The sequence below is a fragment of the Macaca nemestrina genome, chromosome 1 (assembly GCF_043159975.1).
Source record: "Macaca nemestrina isolate mMacNem1 chromosome 1, mMacNem.hap1, whole genome shotgun sequence".
Taxonomy (NCBI): Eukaryota; Metazoa; Chordata; class Mammalia; order Primates; family Cercopithecidae; genus Macaca; species Macaca nemestrina.
Window position 1 is genome coordinate 25577086 of NC_092125.1, and position 18718 is coordinate 25595803.

The 18718-nt window shown below is 45.6% G+C and overlaps 2 protein-coding genes and 2 non-coding genes across 8 annotated transcripts in view; 3 read left to right on the top strand and 1 right to left on the bottom strand.

Moving 5' to 3' along the window:
- Positions 1-4058, top strand: part of LOC105492993 (RCSD domain containing 1) — a 76605-nt gene extending 72547 nt beyond the window's left edge. For all 4 annotated transcript variants that reach the window (XM_071075067.1, XM_011760399.3, XM_071075063.1 and 1 more), the window contains one exon: positions 776-4058. In XM_071075067.1, the coding sequence (XP_070931168.1) occupies positions 776-808 (33 nt within the window). In that variant the 3' untranslated portion in view covers positions 809-4058. The remainder of the gene's footprint in view (positions 1-775) is intronic.
- Positions 4059-11258: 7200 nt separating this feature from the next.
- The window catches only part of LOC105492995 (myelin protein zero like 1), a 72001-nt gene continuing 64541 nt past the window's right edge, over positions 11259-18718 (top strand). Inside the window, exons 1-2 of one of the 2 annotated variants that reach the window (XM_011760403.3) lie at positions 11259-11460; positions 18549-18590. In XM_011760403.3, coding sequence (XP_011758705.1) covers positions 11394-11460; positions 18549-18590 — 109 coding nt within the window. In that variant the 5' untranslated portion in view covers positions 11259-11393. The remainder of the gene's footprint in view (positions 11461-18548; positions 18591-18718) is intronic. The other variant, XM_024796359.2, reaches the window with a different exon arrangement.
- Positions 11597-11668, top strand: TRNAP-CGG (transfer RNA proline (anticodon CGG)). Its single transcript has one exon. It is a non-coding gene; the product is annotated as a tRNA-Pro (tRNA).
- TRNAP-AGG (transfer RNA proline (anticodon AGG)) lies at positions 12352-12423 on the bottom strand. The gene has a single exon. It is a non-coding gene; the product is annotated as a tRNA-Pro (tRNA).

Below are 18718 nucleotides of genomic sequence, written 5' to 3' on the forward strand. Positions count from 1 at the left end.
GGAAGTCCTCTCACCACACCTCTATCTTTCCCTCCACAGGCCTTTTCTGATTGCTCTGAGGACAAATGCCCCCCTGCTCAGTATAATCCATTAGGATGGTCCACATCACACCCCACCTTGTACTGTGGTTACATTCCCAAATGTTTCCATTTCTCAGCTAAAGAACTGATGGAGACGAGGCTGGAGTCCTGGTACAGCTCCTAGCACAGAAGGATCTCGAAGTAATACCTTCTGAATGACTGTTGAATAAAAAGCTACTTTACTGTCCTTTTACTCAAGTGTTAGTCTTTTATTTTCAACTCTTTCTGTCCTTTTTCCATTTATATGCTGCCAAAGAATCTTGAGCAGAGTTTCAGGAGAGCACATTGAATGGGAATGAGTGAATAGGTAAGAGGCCAAGATAGAGGGAACTCAGGCATCAAGGGGTGGGCGGGGTCACTTGGTACTTGACGACTCAAGCTCTGATCTCTAGGTTAAAATCCTGACTTCACCACTTACTAGCTGTGTGACCTAGGGGATATAACCTCTCTGTGCTTTCACTGCCTCACCTATGACAGAGTTAATAGAAGTAGCTACCTCATATTGCTTTCGTGAGGATTAAATAAGTCAATGCATTAAAAAATAAAACTAAGTCAGGCACATAGCATTCTTATGACTATCATTCTTACTACTCCTACTGTTACTATTGCCTGATCCAGCATCCCTGAGGAGAGATACTGAGTGTCAGGATTTCCTCACCATTTTCCTAATTAATTCTTTCCTCCCCTGTTCACAGGATGACACTCCTGTCCAGGACACTAAAATGTGAAGAACAGCTCATTGTGCCCCAGTGATGAAGTTGCTGGACACATCTCTTTGCAAGTAGCAGCAACAGTCGTAGCAGCAGCAGACGAAGGCATTGCAGAGGCAGAATATGCTGAGAGTCTGGAGTCAGCCTGAAGACACAGGGTGGATTATTTCCTGGACTCCACACCAAATGTTCCCTGGCAGATAGAGACTGGATCTGAGGGCAGCAGACTTTTATCAGTTTGAGTTTATGTCATTTGATGGACTTGGTTAAACAACAACTTACTGAAAACAATGCCGTGTGGCGATGAGTCCCAGGGGCACTGGTCAGCCTGTGGAGCCCTGGATGCTATCCACACTCACCCATCCCTGCAGCCGACCTCCAACCTCTGACCTCCGACCTGAGCTCTGATTTAGCTTATCAGATTTGCTTGGGTAAAGTTCCTTTTTATTGTTCTAAAGTGTTTACGGTTCTCAAATATCAGTTAAAAACTAATTTTAGGTGGCCATAAACATAAAATAGAAATCCTGTAAGTTACAGAAGACCCTAAATTGTATCAAAACCCTAGAGACAACTTTTCAACTTGGTCCAAATTTGAACTGGCCAACCAGTCTTTAAAACATTGGACTGGAAGAGATAATGATTAAAACATTAAAAAAAAAAAAAAGTGTCTGCTCCATTCGCAGTAGCTTTTCCTGCCCTGTGCTTTTCCAGTTGGTGACCACCATGGGAGGTTGCTGCCTTGGCTCACTCCCTTCTCCTGCCCTTGAGAATGTGGAGAACTCCCATGGAGAGGCAGAATGGCAGGAGGTTTCATGTCCCACATTGCATCTCCTCCTGAAAGCAAAGCAGTGATACCTGAATAATGGCAGCTGCCCAATTGATCCTGTGAGGATGAATTTGCATTTCCAGAATCCTTGAGTGTGGATTAGATGTTTCCTGGGAGGTGCCCTGAGTACCATGATGTGCAAGCTACATAATTAAAACATTTTTCTTAGTTTCCCTGGGAAGCTTTTCTTGACTCACAGCCCAGGTTCTTCTGGCCAACACAGGAGGAGTGAGTTGGGGTCTTTAGTCTCTTCTTATTGGGTAGCTCTTGCTTTAATATTCTGTTTGGTGAGTGTAGGAGGTTCTGCAAGGGACAGGGCGCCTGACTACCCAGTCTTTGACTTATATCCTCTCCCATCTTCATGCACTCCTGCTGAAAAATGTTAATCCAAATACACATTTAAACTTAGTGTTGGTCCTTATTCTGATCTGAGTATTTTAATGTCTCAATGTGCTGATTTGGTAGCTGGAAGAATTATTCTTCTGGAGGGCTGTTAGACTACATCCTATGCTGACTTCAGAAAACAGTCTCTCAGACAAAAAGGCCTTATGTCACCACTGGTACCTCAGTTTCCTCATCCCATTTACAGTTTTTCTAACTCCAGGGTAGTGTTTAGTGTTAATATTTGGGATTTTTTTTTTTCAAAACTATTTTTAAGTAGTTTGTAATTTGTAACAAACTTGTAACCTGGTTGAGACTGATATTGTCATAGTTATGATAAACTTTGGATATTAGCAGAATTTGGGAAATGTGTGTGTCAATTATTTTGAGATCTATAAACTTGTCTAGCTAGCTCGCTAGCTTGCTATCAATCGAGCTACCATCCATTTATTGAGAGAGAAGTCTACCCCTAAACAATACTTGGTTTTATTTATATATGTCTTTGGGTTGTTTATACACATGCACTATCTGGGCAAGTACTTTGTGAATGTGTGCATGATTATGAGTGTGTGATGAAAAGGGCCACTTTACTTGAGGAAGGCATGGAATAGAAAGTATGAGATTTAGATATGAAAAATGAAACTGCATTTTTCTTTCTTTCTTTCTTTTTTTTTTTTGAGACGGAGTCTCGCTCTGTCGCCCAGGCTGGAGTGCAGTGGCCAGATCTCAGCTCACTGCAAGCTCCGCCTCCCAGGTTCACGCCATTCTCCTGCCTCAGCCTCCCGAGTAGCTGGGACTACAGGCGCCCGCCGCCTCGCCCGGCTAGATTTTTGTATTTTTTAGTAGAGACGGGTTTTCACCGTGTTAGCCAGGATGGTCTCGATCTCCTGACCTCGTGATCCGCCCGTCTCGGCCTCCCAAAGTGCTGGGATTACAGGCTTGAGCCACTGCGCCCGGCCAGAAACTGCATTTTTCTTCTGGAGGGTCTAAACATAGTAGCAGACAAGAAAGGGGCAGTAAAAATGACAAGAATGTGACATTGCGGGACCATGCTTGTGGGCATCAAAATACCTTTCTATCCCCCAGGTCTCCTGTTAGTCACATTATTTGGTCTACCTTGTGAAAAAAACAGAGGCCCCATTCCTAGGGCTTGTTCATCAATGAAGGGGGCTCTTGGCAGGGAACTCGCGAAGTGCAGGGACTGAGTTTTCTTAGTGCTGCAGCCCCACTGCTTAAAACTCTCCTTTCTCTTTTTTTTTTTTTTTTTTTTTTTTTGAGGCGGAGTCTCGCTCTGTCGCCCAGGCTGGAGTGCAGTGGCGCGATCTCGGCTCACTGCAAGCTCCGCCTCCCGGGTTCCCGCCATTCTCCTGCCTCAGCCTCCCGAGTAGCTGGGACTACAGGCGCCGCCACCACGCCCGGCTAATTTTTTTTGTATTTTTAGTGGAGACGGGGTTTCATTGTGTTAGCCAGGATGGTCTCGATCTCCTGACCTCGTGATCCGCCCGTCTCGGCCTCCCAAAGTGCTGGGATTACAGGCTTGAGCCACCGCGCCCGGCCAAAACTCTCCTTTCTCGAAGCAACCATGATCAGGTGTTTTATTTGCATGGTTGAAACTGCAACTTCTAAATTTGGGATTAAAGAAATTCATCTGTGTTTTAAGTAGCACAAAGTTATTAACAGGCCAGGAAGACTTTGTTTCTTTCAGGCTTTCTTAATGGGTTTGAAAGAAAACACTGATCCTTCTACATCAACAGAGCTAAAGAAAGAGTCAGAGTCATTCTTCCACTCTCTTTATAGTCTAGCTTGAATTTCAAACTGTGTCCTTCCTTATTCCAGAGAGGCAGCAAGAAAAAAATCCTGGATGCTTTGAAGGGATCTGCCACTATTTAAAAGGGGGTTGGGATTCTGTTTCAGCTGCATGTGGAACTAGGTAAGCTTCAGGGGCCTCAGAACTCCATGCTCCTCACTGATGTCACCCTGAACAATGCCCAGTTTTTCATGCAGGTTTTGTCCTATGACCAGTTAACTACATGTTCAATAAATATATGTCAAAGAAATAAATGCGTGAAAAGGCGACCAGTCCATCATCTTCTGATTAGGTTTTCTTGATTAGGTATGTGTTTAGTACAGCCGAATGAATAAGTTCACCTAGCTGCTGGTGACAGAAACCCAACTCAAACTAGTTGATGAAAAACAGAACTATACAGATCAATGAATCTCTCCCCCTTTTTCAGTTTCATAGATCTGAAAAAAACAAACCTAAGTACAGTCACCCAAGTGATGTCAGGAATCTCTCATGGCATTGGTCTCTGCTTTCCCTCTTGTTGGCCGTATTCTTTTTTTAAAAATTATTTAATGAATTTTCCTTAATAGCTGCAGCCAAGGCTCGCTCACGCGAGCGCGCGCTCTCTCTCTCTTTTTCTTTTCTTTTTTTTGACATGAGACAGAGTCTCACTCTGTCACTCAGGCTGGAGTGCAGTGGCACAATCACAGCTCATTGCAACCTCTGCCTCCTGGATTCAAGCAATTCTCGTGCCTCAGCTTCCCAAGTACTGCAATTACTTTTGCACCAACCTAATAGCTCGGATTACAAGCATGCACCACCACGCCCAGCTAATTTTTGTATTTTTTAGTAGAGACCAGGTTTCACCATGTTGGCCAGGCTGATCTCAAACTCCTGGCCTCAAATGATCCTCCCGCCTCGGCCTCCCAAAGTGGGATTACAGGCATAAGCCACCACGTCCAGCTGGTCATATTCTTAAGCAGGTTCTTCCCAGTCCGCAAACCCAGTGAAAGGGCTTACTCTTTCCCCATTACTGTGGGGAAAAAATCCTGTAGAGGCTTTCCATAGGCCCTATGCCCTGAATCAATCGTTACAACCAAGGAGATGCAGAGACTGTGTGCCCTTTCCTGGAGCTAGGAGCTAGGTGAGTCAATCCTGCACTGTCTCTACAAGGCCTGCAAAGGCAAGCAAGAAGATTCCCCCAAAGTGAAATCAGGGTGCCGTTACCAAAAGAAGCTATGAAGGCAGGCAAAAAACAACAGCTGTTTCCCACGGGACAAAACCCGAAACACCCAATTCCATTGTTTGCTTCAAAATTAAATTTTATTTGACCCCAACTAGTTCCAGTCAAGTTTTTGCTCGATGGACCAGGTGAAGAAAAGGATAAAAAGAATGTCTCTATATAATGCATGATCAGGTGGTTTATGAAGATGTCAAAAGCACTGAACAAAATCCAAATGCTCACATAAAATGGGATTAGGTTTCATAAGCCACCCAAGAAAATCAGTCTCATTTTTTATATAATAATGTATTACTGTGCCCAGAGCTAACCTGTAGCTCTAGGGGAGTACAATGTGTTTGTATTATTCTTCAGTGTACACAGTGCCTCAGATATGGTAGGTACTCAATAAATATTTGTTAAATAATGAATGACTGAATTGATTTAAGAGCTGAGATGGGATTTTTTTCAACAATCATCCCTGCTTAACACCTCTCTTAACTGATAGCAAACACCTGAAATGTCCTCATTAGCTTCCTTCAATATGCAAATACTTCTGAGAGAGATCATTATTTGAAGCCTCCTTTGTCATTTATACCTAGGTGTGAGAAGTTTCTTGAGACCCTTCCCAGAGGGGGTCACAAAAGAGGAGCAAAGTGCACAAAATTCTAGGGTCAGGAGACACACTTTTCTGCCTTCCCAGTTTTGTTGGGGTAACCCAGGCTCTCCACGAGCCCTGTGCTGGATGTCCTGATCACGGTGGCTATGGATGCTGACAAGAGACCATTATTCCAGTTTTGCCCTCAAATCCCAGGAGAGCTGTGGGAATTCCAGCGAAGTCTCACTGTGGTCAAATGGGGCAGGAAACTGGTTCTTTGAGACTCCTCAGAGGAGGAAGACATGATGAATGTATTACATGCCTCAGAGGGTAAAGGAAGCCAAAAGAGTAAAACCACCCACATCCAAAACAGGAACTAAGAGACGTCTTACACATCCTCCTAATCCTGAAAAGCTGTGGGGCTTCTCCATGGGAGCTGGAGCAGCCAGGAAGACACTATGAAGGAAGAGGTCAGAAAAGGCTAGGATTCTGGGCAGGCGCGGTGGCTTATGCCTGTAATCCTAGCACTTTGGGAGGCCAAAGTGGGTGGATCACTTGAGGCTGGGAGTTCAAGATCAACCAGCATGGTGAAGTCCCGTCTTTATTACAAATACAAAAATTAGCCGAGTCTGTTGGTGTGCCTGTAATCCCAGCTACTGGGAACTCTGAGGCAGGAGAAACGCTTGAACCCAGGAGTTGGAGGCAGCAGTGAGCTGAGATGATGCCACTGTACTCCAGCCTGCATGACAGAGTAAGACTCGGTCTCAAAAAAAAAAAAAAAAAAAGAAAAAAAAAAAGAAGGCTAGGATTCCCCCTGAGTACTCCTGTAAGTAATGACTCTAGTCCTTCATGATGTAATTTTACATAGAAATTTGAGAAAGTGGCCGGGCGTGGTGGCTCACACCTGTAATCCCAGCACTTTGGGAGGCGGAGGCGGGTGGATCACCTGAGGTCAGGAGTTCGAGACCAGCCTGGCCAACATGGTAAAACCCTGTCTCTACTGAAAATCCAAAAATTAGCTGGGCATGGTGCCACACATCTGTAATCCCAGCTACTCCAGGGACCGAGGCAGGAGAATCGCTTGAACCTGGGAGGTGGAAGTTGCAGTGAGCCGAGATGGTGCCATTGTACTCCAGCCTGGGTGACAGAGTGAGACTGTCTCTAAATAAAAAAAAAAAAAGAAAAAGAAAAGAAAGAAATTAGAGAAAGTTACTCTAACTTGGGTAAACCCTAGTTAGAGTCAGTTACCACACTTACCAGTTTCTTCTGTTTTAAAGAATGAGTAGACTGAATTGCACTTTAACCAGCATGCAGAAACAAAATTCTAGAATAATTATGTGATTGGTACTCAAAGGATGGATATTACCAAGACACAGATACTCATTCCTCTCCAAGAAAACAATAGCCTCTTCAAACAATAGGACCTCCAACACTAGTCACTGCTGTTTGACCATCTAAGGAAGCCACGCGTACTAGACAGTGCCAGGCACATCCCCATCACAGCTACACCTGGCCTCAGGAGTGATACAAACAGGCTCATTGACCACCTCTGGAAGCAGAAGGGATGGAGAAGCACAACAGGGCCTGCTTTACATTGCTTCTAATTCTGTGTCTCTATTCATTCTACCACAAAAAAAGAAATGCAGTTTTAAGACCTCTGTTTTCTTTGTGGCTTAAAAATGTTAATTATCCTTATTTTTTTCTCATTGTAAAAGCAATGCATCTTTCTTTTAGAAAATTGGTGGGGGGAAAGAAAAAATTTTAAGAAGCAAATAAAAAAGTATTTTTAAGTCCACTATCCAGGGATAACTAATGTTACTATTTTATGCATTTTCTTCTTTTTTTTTTTTTCAGTGCATTATATACGTTTGTTTTAATTCTTGGTTGGTGCAAAATTGGGATTTTACTATATCTAATTTTCTCTTTCTTTTTTGTAACATGCTGTCATGAGCATGTCTTCATAAAGAATCACAAGTTTGATCATGAAAACGATACATTTTTGTGTTAACCAGAAACATCTGACCAGAACTAGCTCTGTATAAAACAGAGGGTAATAAGATAAACAGGTAATAAGATTCCCTGGTAGAAGTGAAGGTGTCCTAGTGGAGAGCAGTTCTTTCACAATCTAGATCTAAGATTCATATTATCCCTCCGACCTCATGTACTCTCAAAACTTAAAAACAAGCAAAACCTTTTGAATGAAAAATGAAGAGGCTGAGGGAGTTCCAAGAATTCATTAATAGTGGTTCAATGAAGGGACTGCAAAATTCAGAGGGACACATGATCTATACCTCGTAAAAAGGATCATTGAGGGAAACCAAATAGAAATGCATTTAGTAACACGTAGCTGAAGCTTTTGCTGGATATTGGACTAGAATCTGGAAAAAGACACGAATTTTCAGTCAGATCCAAGTTTCTGTTTAAATTGGAGGAAGGCTTGCTGTGGGTGACACAAGCCTACCAAGACAACTGCCATGGCCTTCTCGTACACAAGCAGCAAACAAGGCTCAGCATATGAGCATGAGGTCAGTCCTGTGTGCCAAGTTAGCGAGAAGGTTCCTTGGAGTAGTGAACCCATGTAATTAATTGTATTCTCATTTCTAAGGACTGACCTTGCTAGACAGAGCCAAGTCTGCACCACTTAAGCCTAAATTGGGTAAGAATTCAGTGGCCAGCAAATCTTAGTTATTAAATAGTCACTGAATCCTCATTACAAGTGATTTAAATGCCCATTCACAGTTTCAATAATGTCATCCTGGAGTTATTCTAATCATCTCCTAATGGATTTACTAGTTTTCTAATTTCTTTTACTCCCTTTTACACCTCTGACCCCAAGTCAAAATTGTTGTTGTCAATAATACTTTTAACATTATCACCATTCTCAAAAGCTTTGATGCCATCAAAACCCTTAAATGAAATTAAAAGATGAAATCATGGGCTTTAAAGTTCTCCAAGAGCCACTGGTCCTCTTCTTCCACATTTCCATCTTACTTGTTAACCAGCCAAGCCACGCTCCTTAGCACATAATTGCATCAAGAATTATAAAAGTGGCCAAGGACCAGTGTTTATCCCTGTGACCAGACCAACTCTGGGATTGTGTTCTAAGGAAATATAATCCAAAGTACATATAAAGGGGCCGGGTGCAGTGGCTCATGCCTGTAATCCCAGCACTTTGGGAGGCGGAGGTGGACAGATCACTTGAGCCCAGGAGTTGGAGACCAGCCTGGGCAACATAGTGAAACTCCATCTCTACAGAAAAATACAAAAATATTAGCCAGGTGTCGGTGAACTAGCCAGGTGTAGGTGGCACATGCCTGTCCCAGCTACCTGGGAGACTGAGGTGGGAGGATCACTTGAGCCCAGGAGGTTGAGGCTGCAGTGAGCCATGATCGCACCACTGCACTACAGTCTGAGTGACAGAGTGAGACCCTGTCTCAAAAAAAAAAAAAAAAAAAAAAAAAAATTATATACACAAAATTTCAATGAAATGTTTGACACCACTTACTTATCATACAGTGGAAGAATAATTAAGAAAAGGATGTGCCATTAACTTGGTGGGATACTATGAAGCCATTACAAACAACTTAAAGGAATGGAAAAGCAGACTTGCGAACTTATTTTCATTTTTTATCCCTCTCCCCAGGCTTGGGAAATTAAAACAACAACGAACAAAAACAAACAAACAAAAAACACTTGAGAGTGTATACTCAGCAAAGATAAAAGAAGTGTCCAGCTCTGTCATGTACCAGGCATATGGTGAGTGGCAGGAATGAGTCAGAGCTCCCAGGAGTGGGATGAGCTCAGGCAAGGCAGAGAGAGCCCCAGCGAAGGCACGCACACTCTCAAAGGGAAGGAGGGTGACACTTAGCTGCTCAGGACTTGCCCTAATGAAAACTCTCTCCCCAACCTTCCCCACCCTTGACCACCCTCAAACTACCAAACAGTGTGTTAAAAGCAATATCCAGTCGGGCGCGGTGGCTCAACCCAACACTTTGGGAGGCCGAGAAAGGCCGACCACGTGAGGTCGGGAGTTCGCGACCAGCCTGACCAACATGGAGAAACTCTGTCTCTACTAAAAATACAAAATTAGCCAGGCGTGGTAGCCCATGCCTGTAATTCCAGCTACTCGGGAGGCTGAGCGGGGAGAATCGCTTGAACCTGGGAGACAGAGGTTGCGGTGAGCTGAGATCGCACCATTGCACTCCAGCCTAGGCAACAAGAGCGAAACTCCGTCTCAAAAAAAAAAAAAAAAAAAAGAAAGAAAGAAAAGAAAAAAAGCAATATCCAGTTCTCACACCTTAGGTCAGTGGGAGGAAGAAAAGTGGTCTCAGACAAGCAGAGGGTGTCAATAGTTTTACGCACTTCCAAACAAATAGAAGGCGTAGACAGGGCTGCCCACCTTAGACCTGGGCCCTGTACCAGCCAGCGACAGGGCTCTCTACAGCGCCAGAGTGGGCTAAAGAAAGGTTTTTCAGTGCTCGCTGTTTGTTCTGAGGTGTCTTCGCTGCATTTCCCCTGTTACGTTCCCCACGGGCATGAACCCTGGTCCTGACCTCCTATGGCTAAGTGTCGTCCCAAAAGCTCACTGACATTAAAAGGAAGAGAGGGAGAGAGAGAAAAGAGCAGAGAAGCGGGTGCACGTGGGAAGCTCTCGGTTAGCAGGTGAGAGGGCAAAAGCACCACCAGGACCTAGAAGAACGGTCGGCCCAGGCTACAGAGCAATGGGTTCCTTTTACGCTAAACTGAAAGTAGCCTAAGAATGCAAGAGTGTTTTAGAAATAAGGGACCTCTGCAACTTGGCCACAAACTGCAAGGAGCCGGAGTGCAGGGTGGCGGGCGGGAGTCGTGGGGCGGGGGGAAGCGGTGAGAGCAGTCCGAAAGCAGGCAAGACGAGCTGGACCCCCAGGCCGGGAAACCACACCCGCGGGAGACCCCGCACTCGGACTCCAGCTCCTCTGGGCGGAAGGGCCGTAGGGCAGGCTCAGATTTTCTGCTGGATGGGAGGGAGGAGACCGGGCCCACTGCCACTGCCCTCTCTCCTCCAACCTACCAAGGTACCAATCTTCTCCCCGACTCTCCAGTCCCTTTTATACGCCCCAGCCCCCAGTTCTCCCACCCTCCAGGACCTCGGGAGTTCCTAGACCAGCGCCACCGCCAGCTCCTAGCCCTGTGGACGTATGTGAGCGACTTAACATCTCTGAGCCTCAGTTTCCTCATCTGCAAATGGAGATACAATGGCACCTAGGTGATTATTACGAATATCAGGTGAGTTCAATACAAGCAAAGGGCTTAAAAGAGTGCATTACCCCCAAATGAAGGTTCGGGGAGTTAACTTCATATTCACTCTTTCGTCTCCCACCACCCCTTTCTTAGCCAGGATTCGGGTATTCCCTTCCCTCGCCCGAGTTCCCCATCCTCATTCACCGACCCAGTCGCGGAGCGAGCAGGCCCAGCTCTGCGTGCACTGACGCGCTGGGCGGGGCGTGGCCAAGTGCAGAGGTCCCTTATTTCGAAAACACTCCTGCATTCTTAGGCTACTTTCAGTTCAGCGTAAAAGGAATCCATCGCTCTGTAGCCTGGTCAGGGCGTTCTTCCAGGTCCTTGTGGTGTTTTGCCCTCTCACCTGGACGGGGGACCTGGCACCGGGCTGCGTACTGAGGCGCCCTGCCCCCTGCGCACTTTCCTCGGCCGGTACTCCCGGCGCCCGCCAACACTGCGAGTAGAACCGCCGGGGCCTGCCCGGGCTCCGGAAGGCGGCTTCCGGGAGCGCGTGAGAACGTGGAGGCCCTGCCGGCGATGGGGGGTTGGAACGGCCGAACCAGGCAAAAGCCTGTCCCTCCCTGCTCCTCCACGCGGCTGGGCGGTAAGCGCTCCGGACCAGAGGCTTAGGGAATCAGAGGACACGCAGCAGAAGGGTCGCAGGTTGTGGTTGTTCGGAACGTGAGGCGAGAGGCGGAACAAGGCTGAAGGGAAGCGCTGAGAGCGCCCTTGCCGAGAGCGGCTCGTTGGTCTAGGGGTATGATTCTCGCTTCGGGTGCGAGAGGTCCCGGGTTCAAATCCCGGACGAGCCCAGGCTTTTACCCCACCCACCTACACCCAAAATTTAAAAACAGATTTTTCCCCCCTGTCCCCCATATTCCATTCAGAAACTTAAATGAAAGCATACTGGTCCCATGATCTCAAATGTTGATCCCCTTTGTGTTTTGAAGCGAAGGACCATGTGAGCTCAATTAATACAACATATGGTTACTGTACGCCCAAGGGCAACGCATTCAAATTGCTTTGTACCATGTAAAACACACACTTGAAAAACAGACGCCTAGTGCGGAATCCTGTGCACGCCTTTAACTCCTCCAAACGAGCAGGGGGCGTCATGGATTAGCAGGTCCCGGGGTTCGGGAATGAGCATTTCCGAGGAAAGGGGCGCTCGGGAGATACCCCCCCGGTGCTGGGCACTGTCGTGGATGAGTTTAAACCACGCCATAGGCAACCAAGAGCAGATCTCCCGATGTCTCTGTACATGCGCTGCATCCAGGAATAGACAGGTAGGAACAACGTTTTCATAGTACAATACTACATTACTAGCAAACTTTTTGCATTTTCAAAATGAGGCCTTTTAATGGTATTCCAACGTGGAGTGTGCTCCAAGTTTCTAAAAGTCTCAATTTTGTGTTTTACTCTGACCAACCTGTGTTTATTATGTTTAGTAATCTATCTACAAAACATGCACTTAGGAGATTGTTACTACAAAAGAGGGCTCGTCCGGGATTTGAACCCGGGACCTCTCGCACCCTAAGCGAGAATCATACCCCTAGACCAACGAGCCGATATGCTTCTGGTTTACCGTCATCGCTGAGGAATGCATAGCTATTTAGTCAGGCGCCCTCATGTGGTTGTTCGCATGTTAGGATTCGATCTTTCGGTTGTGTTTGCTTTCTAGAGATTATGCGTTTTCAATTTTCTTTCTTTTCTGTTTTGCTCTTTAAAAATCAGTAACACAGAAGAAAGCAAAGTAGTTGTCACTATCAGTATAATATCGACCTGTTATTTCGAAAACTGTAATTTTATTTCTATTCATGGCTAATAAATGGCTCTGAGTGTGGGACAATGTCACTGTGGCAGATTCCAGACTCTCTCCGTTACTGGGTCCTGGATGTTTCATTCGTTCTCTTTCGCACTTTTCTGTAATGTTGAAATCTCGGTTTCTTGCCGATATTTTTTATTGTAGTATTCAAAGCCCCACCTATTTAGCCTTGTGAATTCTCATCTCTGTTTTTACTCAGTGTTCTCTTCAGCTGGAAAACCTGTTTGCTTTTGGATAAATCCCAAACTCTAACCTTCCCAGAAAAAGATCCTTTAACATATCAAAACCAATTGTATGTGGTAAATAACTGGGTTTCAATCTTATCTCCTCTAACTGTAACTTCCTAGAGTGCAAGACACCTACACCAACACTGATTTGTACTGTAGAATTGGTAACCAATTGTGTGATTGCTGTTCGATTGTCCCAATATCTTTAATTAGATATAGTAGGCATGGCTTCTTAACTATATTTTAAATTCTTTTTTTTTTTTCTTTCTTTTTTTTTTTGAAACGGAGTCTCGCTTCGCTCTTTCGCCAGGCTGGAGTGAAGTGGTGTGATCTCGGCTCACTGCAACCTCCGCCCCCTCCGCCCTCCAGGTTCAAGCGATTCTCCGCCTCCGGAGTAGCTGGGATTAGAGGCGCAGGCCACCACGCCCAGCTAATTTTTGTATTTTTAGAAGAGACGGGTTTTACCATGTTGGCCAGGCTGGTCTCGAACTCCTGACCTCAGCTGATCCACCGTCCTCGGCCTCCCTAATAGGATTACAGGCGTGAGCCACTGCCCCCCGCCTAAATTCTTTTTTTTTTTTTTTTTTGCGACGGAGTCTCGCTCTGTCGCCCAGGCTGGAGTGCAGTGGTGAGATCTCAGCTCACTGCAAGCTCCGCCTCCTGGGTTCATGCCATTCTCCTGCCTCAGCCATCCGACTAGCTGGGACAACAGGCGCCTGCCACCAGGCCCGGCTAATTTTTTTGTATTTTAATAGAGACAGGGTTTCACCGTGTTAGCTAGGATGGTCTCAATCTCCTGATCTGGTGATCCGCCCGCCTCGGCCTCCCAAAGTACTGGGATTACAGGCGTGAGCCATCGCGCCCGGCCCTAAATTCTTAAATACTTAGCATTGAGGCTTACCATAGGAAAGCTAGCGCTCAATGAATAATTCTGAATGGTTACAATTTGTCCCAAATTCCTTAACAATAGAAATTTTAGGTGTTTTGTTTGTTTGTTTTGTTTTTTGATACAGGGTCTCACTCTGTCACCCAGGCTGGAGTGCAGTGGCATGATCATGGCTCACTGCATTTTAGTACTTTTGTTACCGGAAAAAGGGATCTTCACCCAGACCTAGAGAGAGGGTTCTTGGATCTCGTGCAGGAAAGAATTCAGGTTGAGTTGCAGAGCGTAATGCAAGAAGCAGGTTTATTGGAAACTACTCTTACAGAGCAGGACATCCTCAGAAAGTAGGAGGAGAAACACCCTGTCCTTAAGTTTTTCTTATATAGTGATCTTACCTATGTAAAAGCTAAGCTAAGCTGTGCCTACATGCGGGTGAGCAGACAACATGACAAAATTTGTTACTCTATTTATTTATTTATTTTTTTTTTTGAGACTGAGTCTGGCTCTGTCTCCTAGGCTGGAGTGCAGTGGCCGGATCTCAGCTCGCTGCAAGCTCCGCCTCCCAGGTTTACGCCATTCTCCTGCCTCAGCCTCCCAAGTAGCTGGGACCGCAGGCGCCCGCCACCTCGCCCGGCTAGTTTTTTGTATTTTTTAGTAGAGACGGGGTTTCACTGTGTTAGCCAGGATGGTCTCGATCTCCTGACCTAGTGATCCGCCCGTCTCGGCCTCCCAAAGTGCTGGGATTACAGGCTTGAGCCACCGCGCCCGGCCTACTCTATTGATTTAAAGAAGACAATTATTGACATTTTAGTGTGTGAATACATAAAAGCATAACTATGATACCTTAAAGGCATATATTGCTGTGGATATTAGGACATTTGGACTTCTTGCTGTTGTAGGAGTGGGTCCTAGAGATCTTCAGGCTGTTTACTTAACTATAAACATCCCATGACTATGGGTCGTGGCAGGCAAGGAGTGTGCCTTCTTAGTCCTAAAATGGAGCCGAACTTAAAATGGCGTTATTCTAGCTTTCCTAGAATTCTGCTTCCATATCACGTTGACAAACACGTTGATAAACAGTAATTGTGAATTGTCATTCTAGCAAATAACCAACCAGATAGGAAACGAGTAGACAGAGTGACTATCCTAAATAGACCCATTCATTAATTTTATTTCATGTGTCATGCATTCATCGGTTTATTCATTCATTCATTGCTCATTCTTTTTTATCTTTTTCCGAGACAGAAATCTTGCTCTGTCACCCAGGCTGGAGTGCAGTGGCGCAATCTCAGCTCACTGCAACCTCCGCCTCCCGGGTTCAAGCAATTTTCCCGCCTCAGCCTCCCCAGTAGCTGGAATTACAAAAGGCCGGCACCAAATGTATTTTTAGCAGAGACGGGGCGGTGGGGGCGGAGCGGGGTGTTTCGCCATGTTGTCGAGGCTGTTCTCGATCTGACCTCGTGATCCGCCCGCCTCGGCCTCCCAAAGTGCTGGGATTACAGGCGTGAGCCACCGCGTCCGGCCTGCTCATTTTTCAACAAACATTTAACGACAAGTACTGTGTGGCCGACTTCAAACTGTCAACTTTCTTCCTATGGTTTGACAACAGAAAATTATAGAAAATCTAGCACTGTCTTCACCCTTCTTTGTTTCATTTCAAACTGCCCTAACTTGAGTCTTCAGTTCTTAGGGCTCCAGGAAAGGAGGGAGGATAAGAATACCCTGTACAATGTTAACAAGTTCTAGATTGCCAGGATTGTGTATTCATCAAAATCTAACTGGAAAAAAATATGCCCTGGACACCTAAGAAGTTTATACTGCTTTTCTCCTTAAAATGAGGAAGCCATAGAATATAACTGGTTAGAGAAAATAATGTAACCACTTCAGATATCTGAAAGCCTCAGTCTCAAGAAGTGTCCCTGCTCGCTCTCTTTTCCCATTTGAATTTACTATCGCTATTATCATTTTAGGTTTTTTTCCCCCAACTTCTACTTCTCTCTAATCATTAAAAGGAACTTGTCTTTTACTCGGCAGACCAAATACTTGAGTATTTCATTTGACTGTCATAACAATGATGCAGAAAGACTAACAATAACAAAACTCAGAATATCGATTGCTTCATTGACAGTGGGAAACATCCTTATTTGGTAGCAGAAAGGCCTGCGCTATCTGTCCAGGCACATGCTTCCTTAGAATTAGGTCCTTGTGAAGCAGATGCAGTACACAGATGGTTGCAGGGCCCAGGAAGACAGTGTATCTTGAGGAAAATTCTATCCCAGCTACAGTGAATTTAGAAGTCTGGCAACACAGCCTTCTCCTGTAAGAATTAACACCTCCCTAAGGACCCTTTTACCCTTGTTCCCCCGAATTGGTGTCTCTGTGCCCAGGGGCAGGAGACACTAGAACTCTAATTTTCCAATTTTCAAAATTTTCTAGCAACAATGCTTCTGGATTAAGACATTCTTTGTGAAACTGATTTGGCTTCAGGCAAATCTTTCTCAAGGTGGCCAGGGATTCCTCTTTGACTCTGTCTGATTGTTATCTGTGAGGAGTCAAATTCTCAGGGTTCCTGGAAAAACACTCACATTCCAGTTTTCCTCTGGCAACAGATCTTGAAGACAAGGATAGACAGGCTAGAAATTGAGACTCTTTTTCTCTTCATTATATTCTCATCCAATTTACATCCAGTCCTGTAGTTCTTTTTGTGAAATGTCTCTCAAATCCTGTCTTCTTATCCCCACTGTCAATACCTTATTTCCTGCCCTCTTCATTCTTGCCCTGCTGCAGTGGTTACCTTTTTAAAACACAGATCTGAACTTCCTACACCCCTTTCACCACTCTCCACTGCCTCCAGAAAAAACAACTCAAGGCTCTTCAAAATATGACCGCAGCCTCCTTTCCTGGCATTCTGTCTTCCCCTCTTCCCCTCACTCCCCTCAAGTTGCAAACCTGATGTTTCTCACACTTGGTAGGTGGTTTCATTTCTCGATGAGTGTGCTTTTCCTGTTTTCTCGGTTCTCTGAGTTTTCTTTTCCTGTTTTCTCTCTGGTGAACTTTTATTCATCGGTTCTCTGAGTTTTCTTTTTCTTTTCCTGTTTTCTCTCTGGTGAACTTTTATTCATCCTTGGTGAATCTTTCTAGATGCTTCTTGGGCCAGTGGATTTTGGGAGAGCAAGGTATATGTGGCTGAGGTACATCACAATCAGCAGAGAAGCTTTAAACACTGCTGAGTGTCACTGTCTCTGCTGGCTTTGGGTTTCATCCTTAGTCACTCTTCCCACCCCGCTTTTTTTTTTTTTTTTCCGAGACGCAGTCTGGCTCTATCGCCGAGGCTGGAGTGCAGTGGCGCGATCTCGGCTCACTGCAAGCTCCGCCTCCCGGGTTCACGCCATTCTCCTGCCTCAGCCTCCCGAGTAGCTGGGACTACAGGCCCCCGTCACCACGCCAGGTAAGTTTTTGTATTTTTAGTAGAGACGGAGTCTCGCCCTGTCGCCCAGGCTGGAGTGCAATGGCACTGATCTTCTGTCACTGCAGCCTCCGCCTCCCAGGTTCAAGCGATTCTCCTGCCCCAGTCACCCGAGTAGCTGGGTATAGTCGGGCAGCGCGCCACCATGGCCGGCCAATTTTTTTGTATCTTTTAGTAGAGACAGGTTCACCACGTTGGCCAGGCTGGTCTCGAACTCATGACCTCGTGATCTGCCTGCGTCGGCCTCCCGAAGTGCTGGGATTACAAGTGTGAGCCACCGCGCCCAGCCCTCATTTTTACTCGAGTACTTGTTTGTGTACCCCTAGTAGAGGATGTGCTTCTTGAGAGTAAAGCCCAGGCGTTCTACATCCATGGTTCAATTAATGCATTGGTATCTTTTCCAACCTATGGCATGTAAGACACACTTCAAAAGGATCTGCTGAGAGAAATAGGGCGAAGTGGTTCTGGTATTTTTTTTTAGTTTTTTTTCTAATGTTCTTATAATTTTGCTGTACTACAGTGTTAGCTAAAACAGCACAGCTATCAGGAATGGCATTGTTAAGACTGACCTTAGACAAAACCTTGAAGTGACAGGTTGCATTTTGGGTTCTCACCATACTCTTCCCCGGCTCTTGTCCTAATTGTCTAAAGCTTGTTTCCCTTCCTCACCGTATCAGCCTCCCACCTGAATCTTCCCTGTTCCTCCTTCACACTCATCTTTCTTGTGCCCCTGTCCCTCCATTTTTCCCTTTTGTAAGTCATTTTCATAAGAATCCTTCCAAATACTTCCCCTACTGATTGGACAACCCGTAGGTGGCAGACTGTTCTGGGCCAAGGTAACCAAGTTGAGCAGGGCCAGCAATCAGTGTCGGGAACTTCTGCAGGGCACTTCAGAATCAGTGTCGGGGAACTTCGGCATTCTATTTTTCACGGACACAGACAGGAACACTGAGATGCAAAAGCAAAACAATCAAAAAGCATTTTTATTTGTTTTCCAGGTAGTAGGAAACCCGAGTTCCAGATTCCCATCCTTCTGAAGCCAGGAGGGAGGTTCCTAAGAGGAGGTTAGGACAAGATGGAGACTTCTTTTTAAACTAGCAGATTTCGCAAATTGCGACACATACATTATCTAGTCCACGCAAAGGACAGGCCTTGGGGACAGGGCAAGGGGAACGTGTTCCACCTGCACGACTGAATTAGAAGTCTCTCCCCCATCAATTGAACGCCTCACTATTTTTCATTCTGTCTTTTCTTTCTTTTTAAGGTAAATGAATTGCTTCTTTTTCGTTAGGTGAGGCCGGCAGAGACCAAGAAGAGCTGAAGCGGAGGCGAGGTTAGTACCCAGCAAAGACCCGTGGCGAGGAGAGACAATGAAGAGGACCATGGGACTGGACCCTGAGAAAGGCAAAGGAGACGCTGGCTGGCTGGGCCCGCAGGCGGACAGCCACGCAGGCAGGCGGA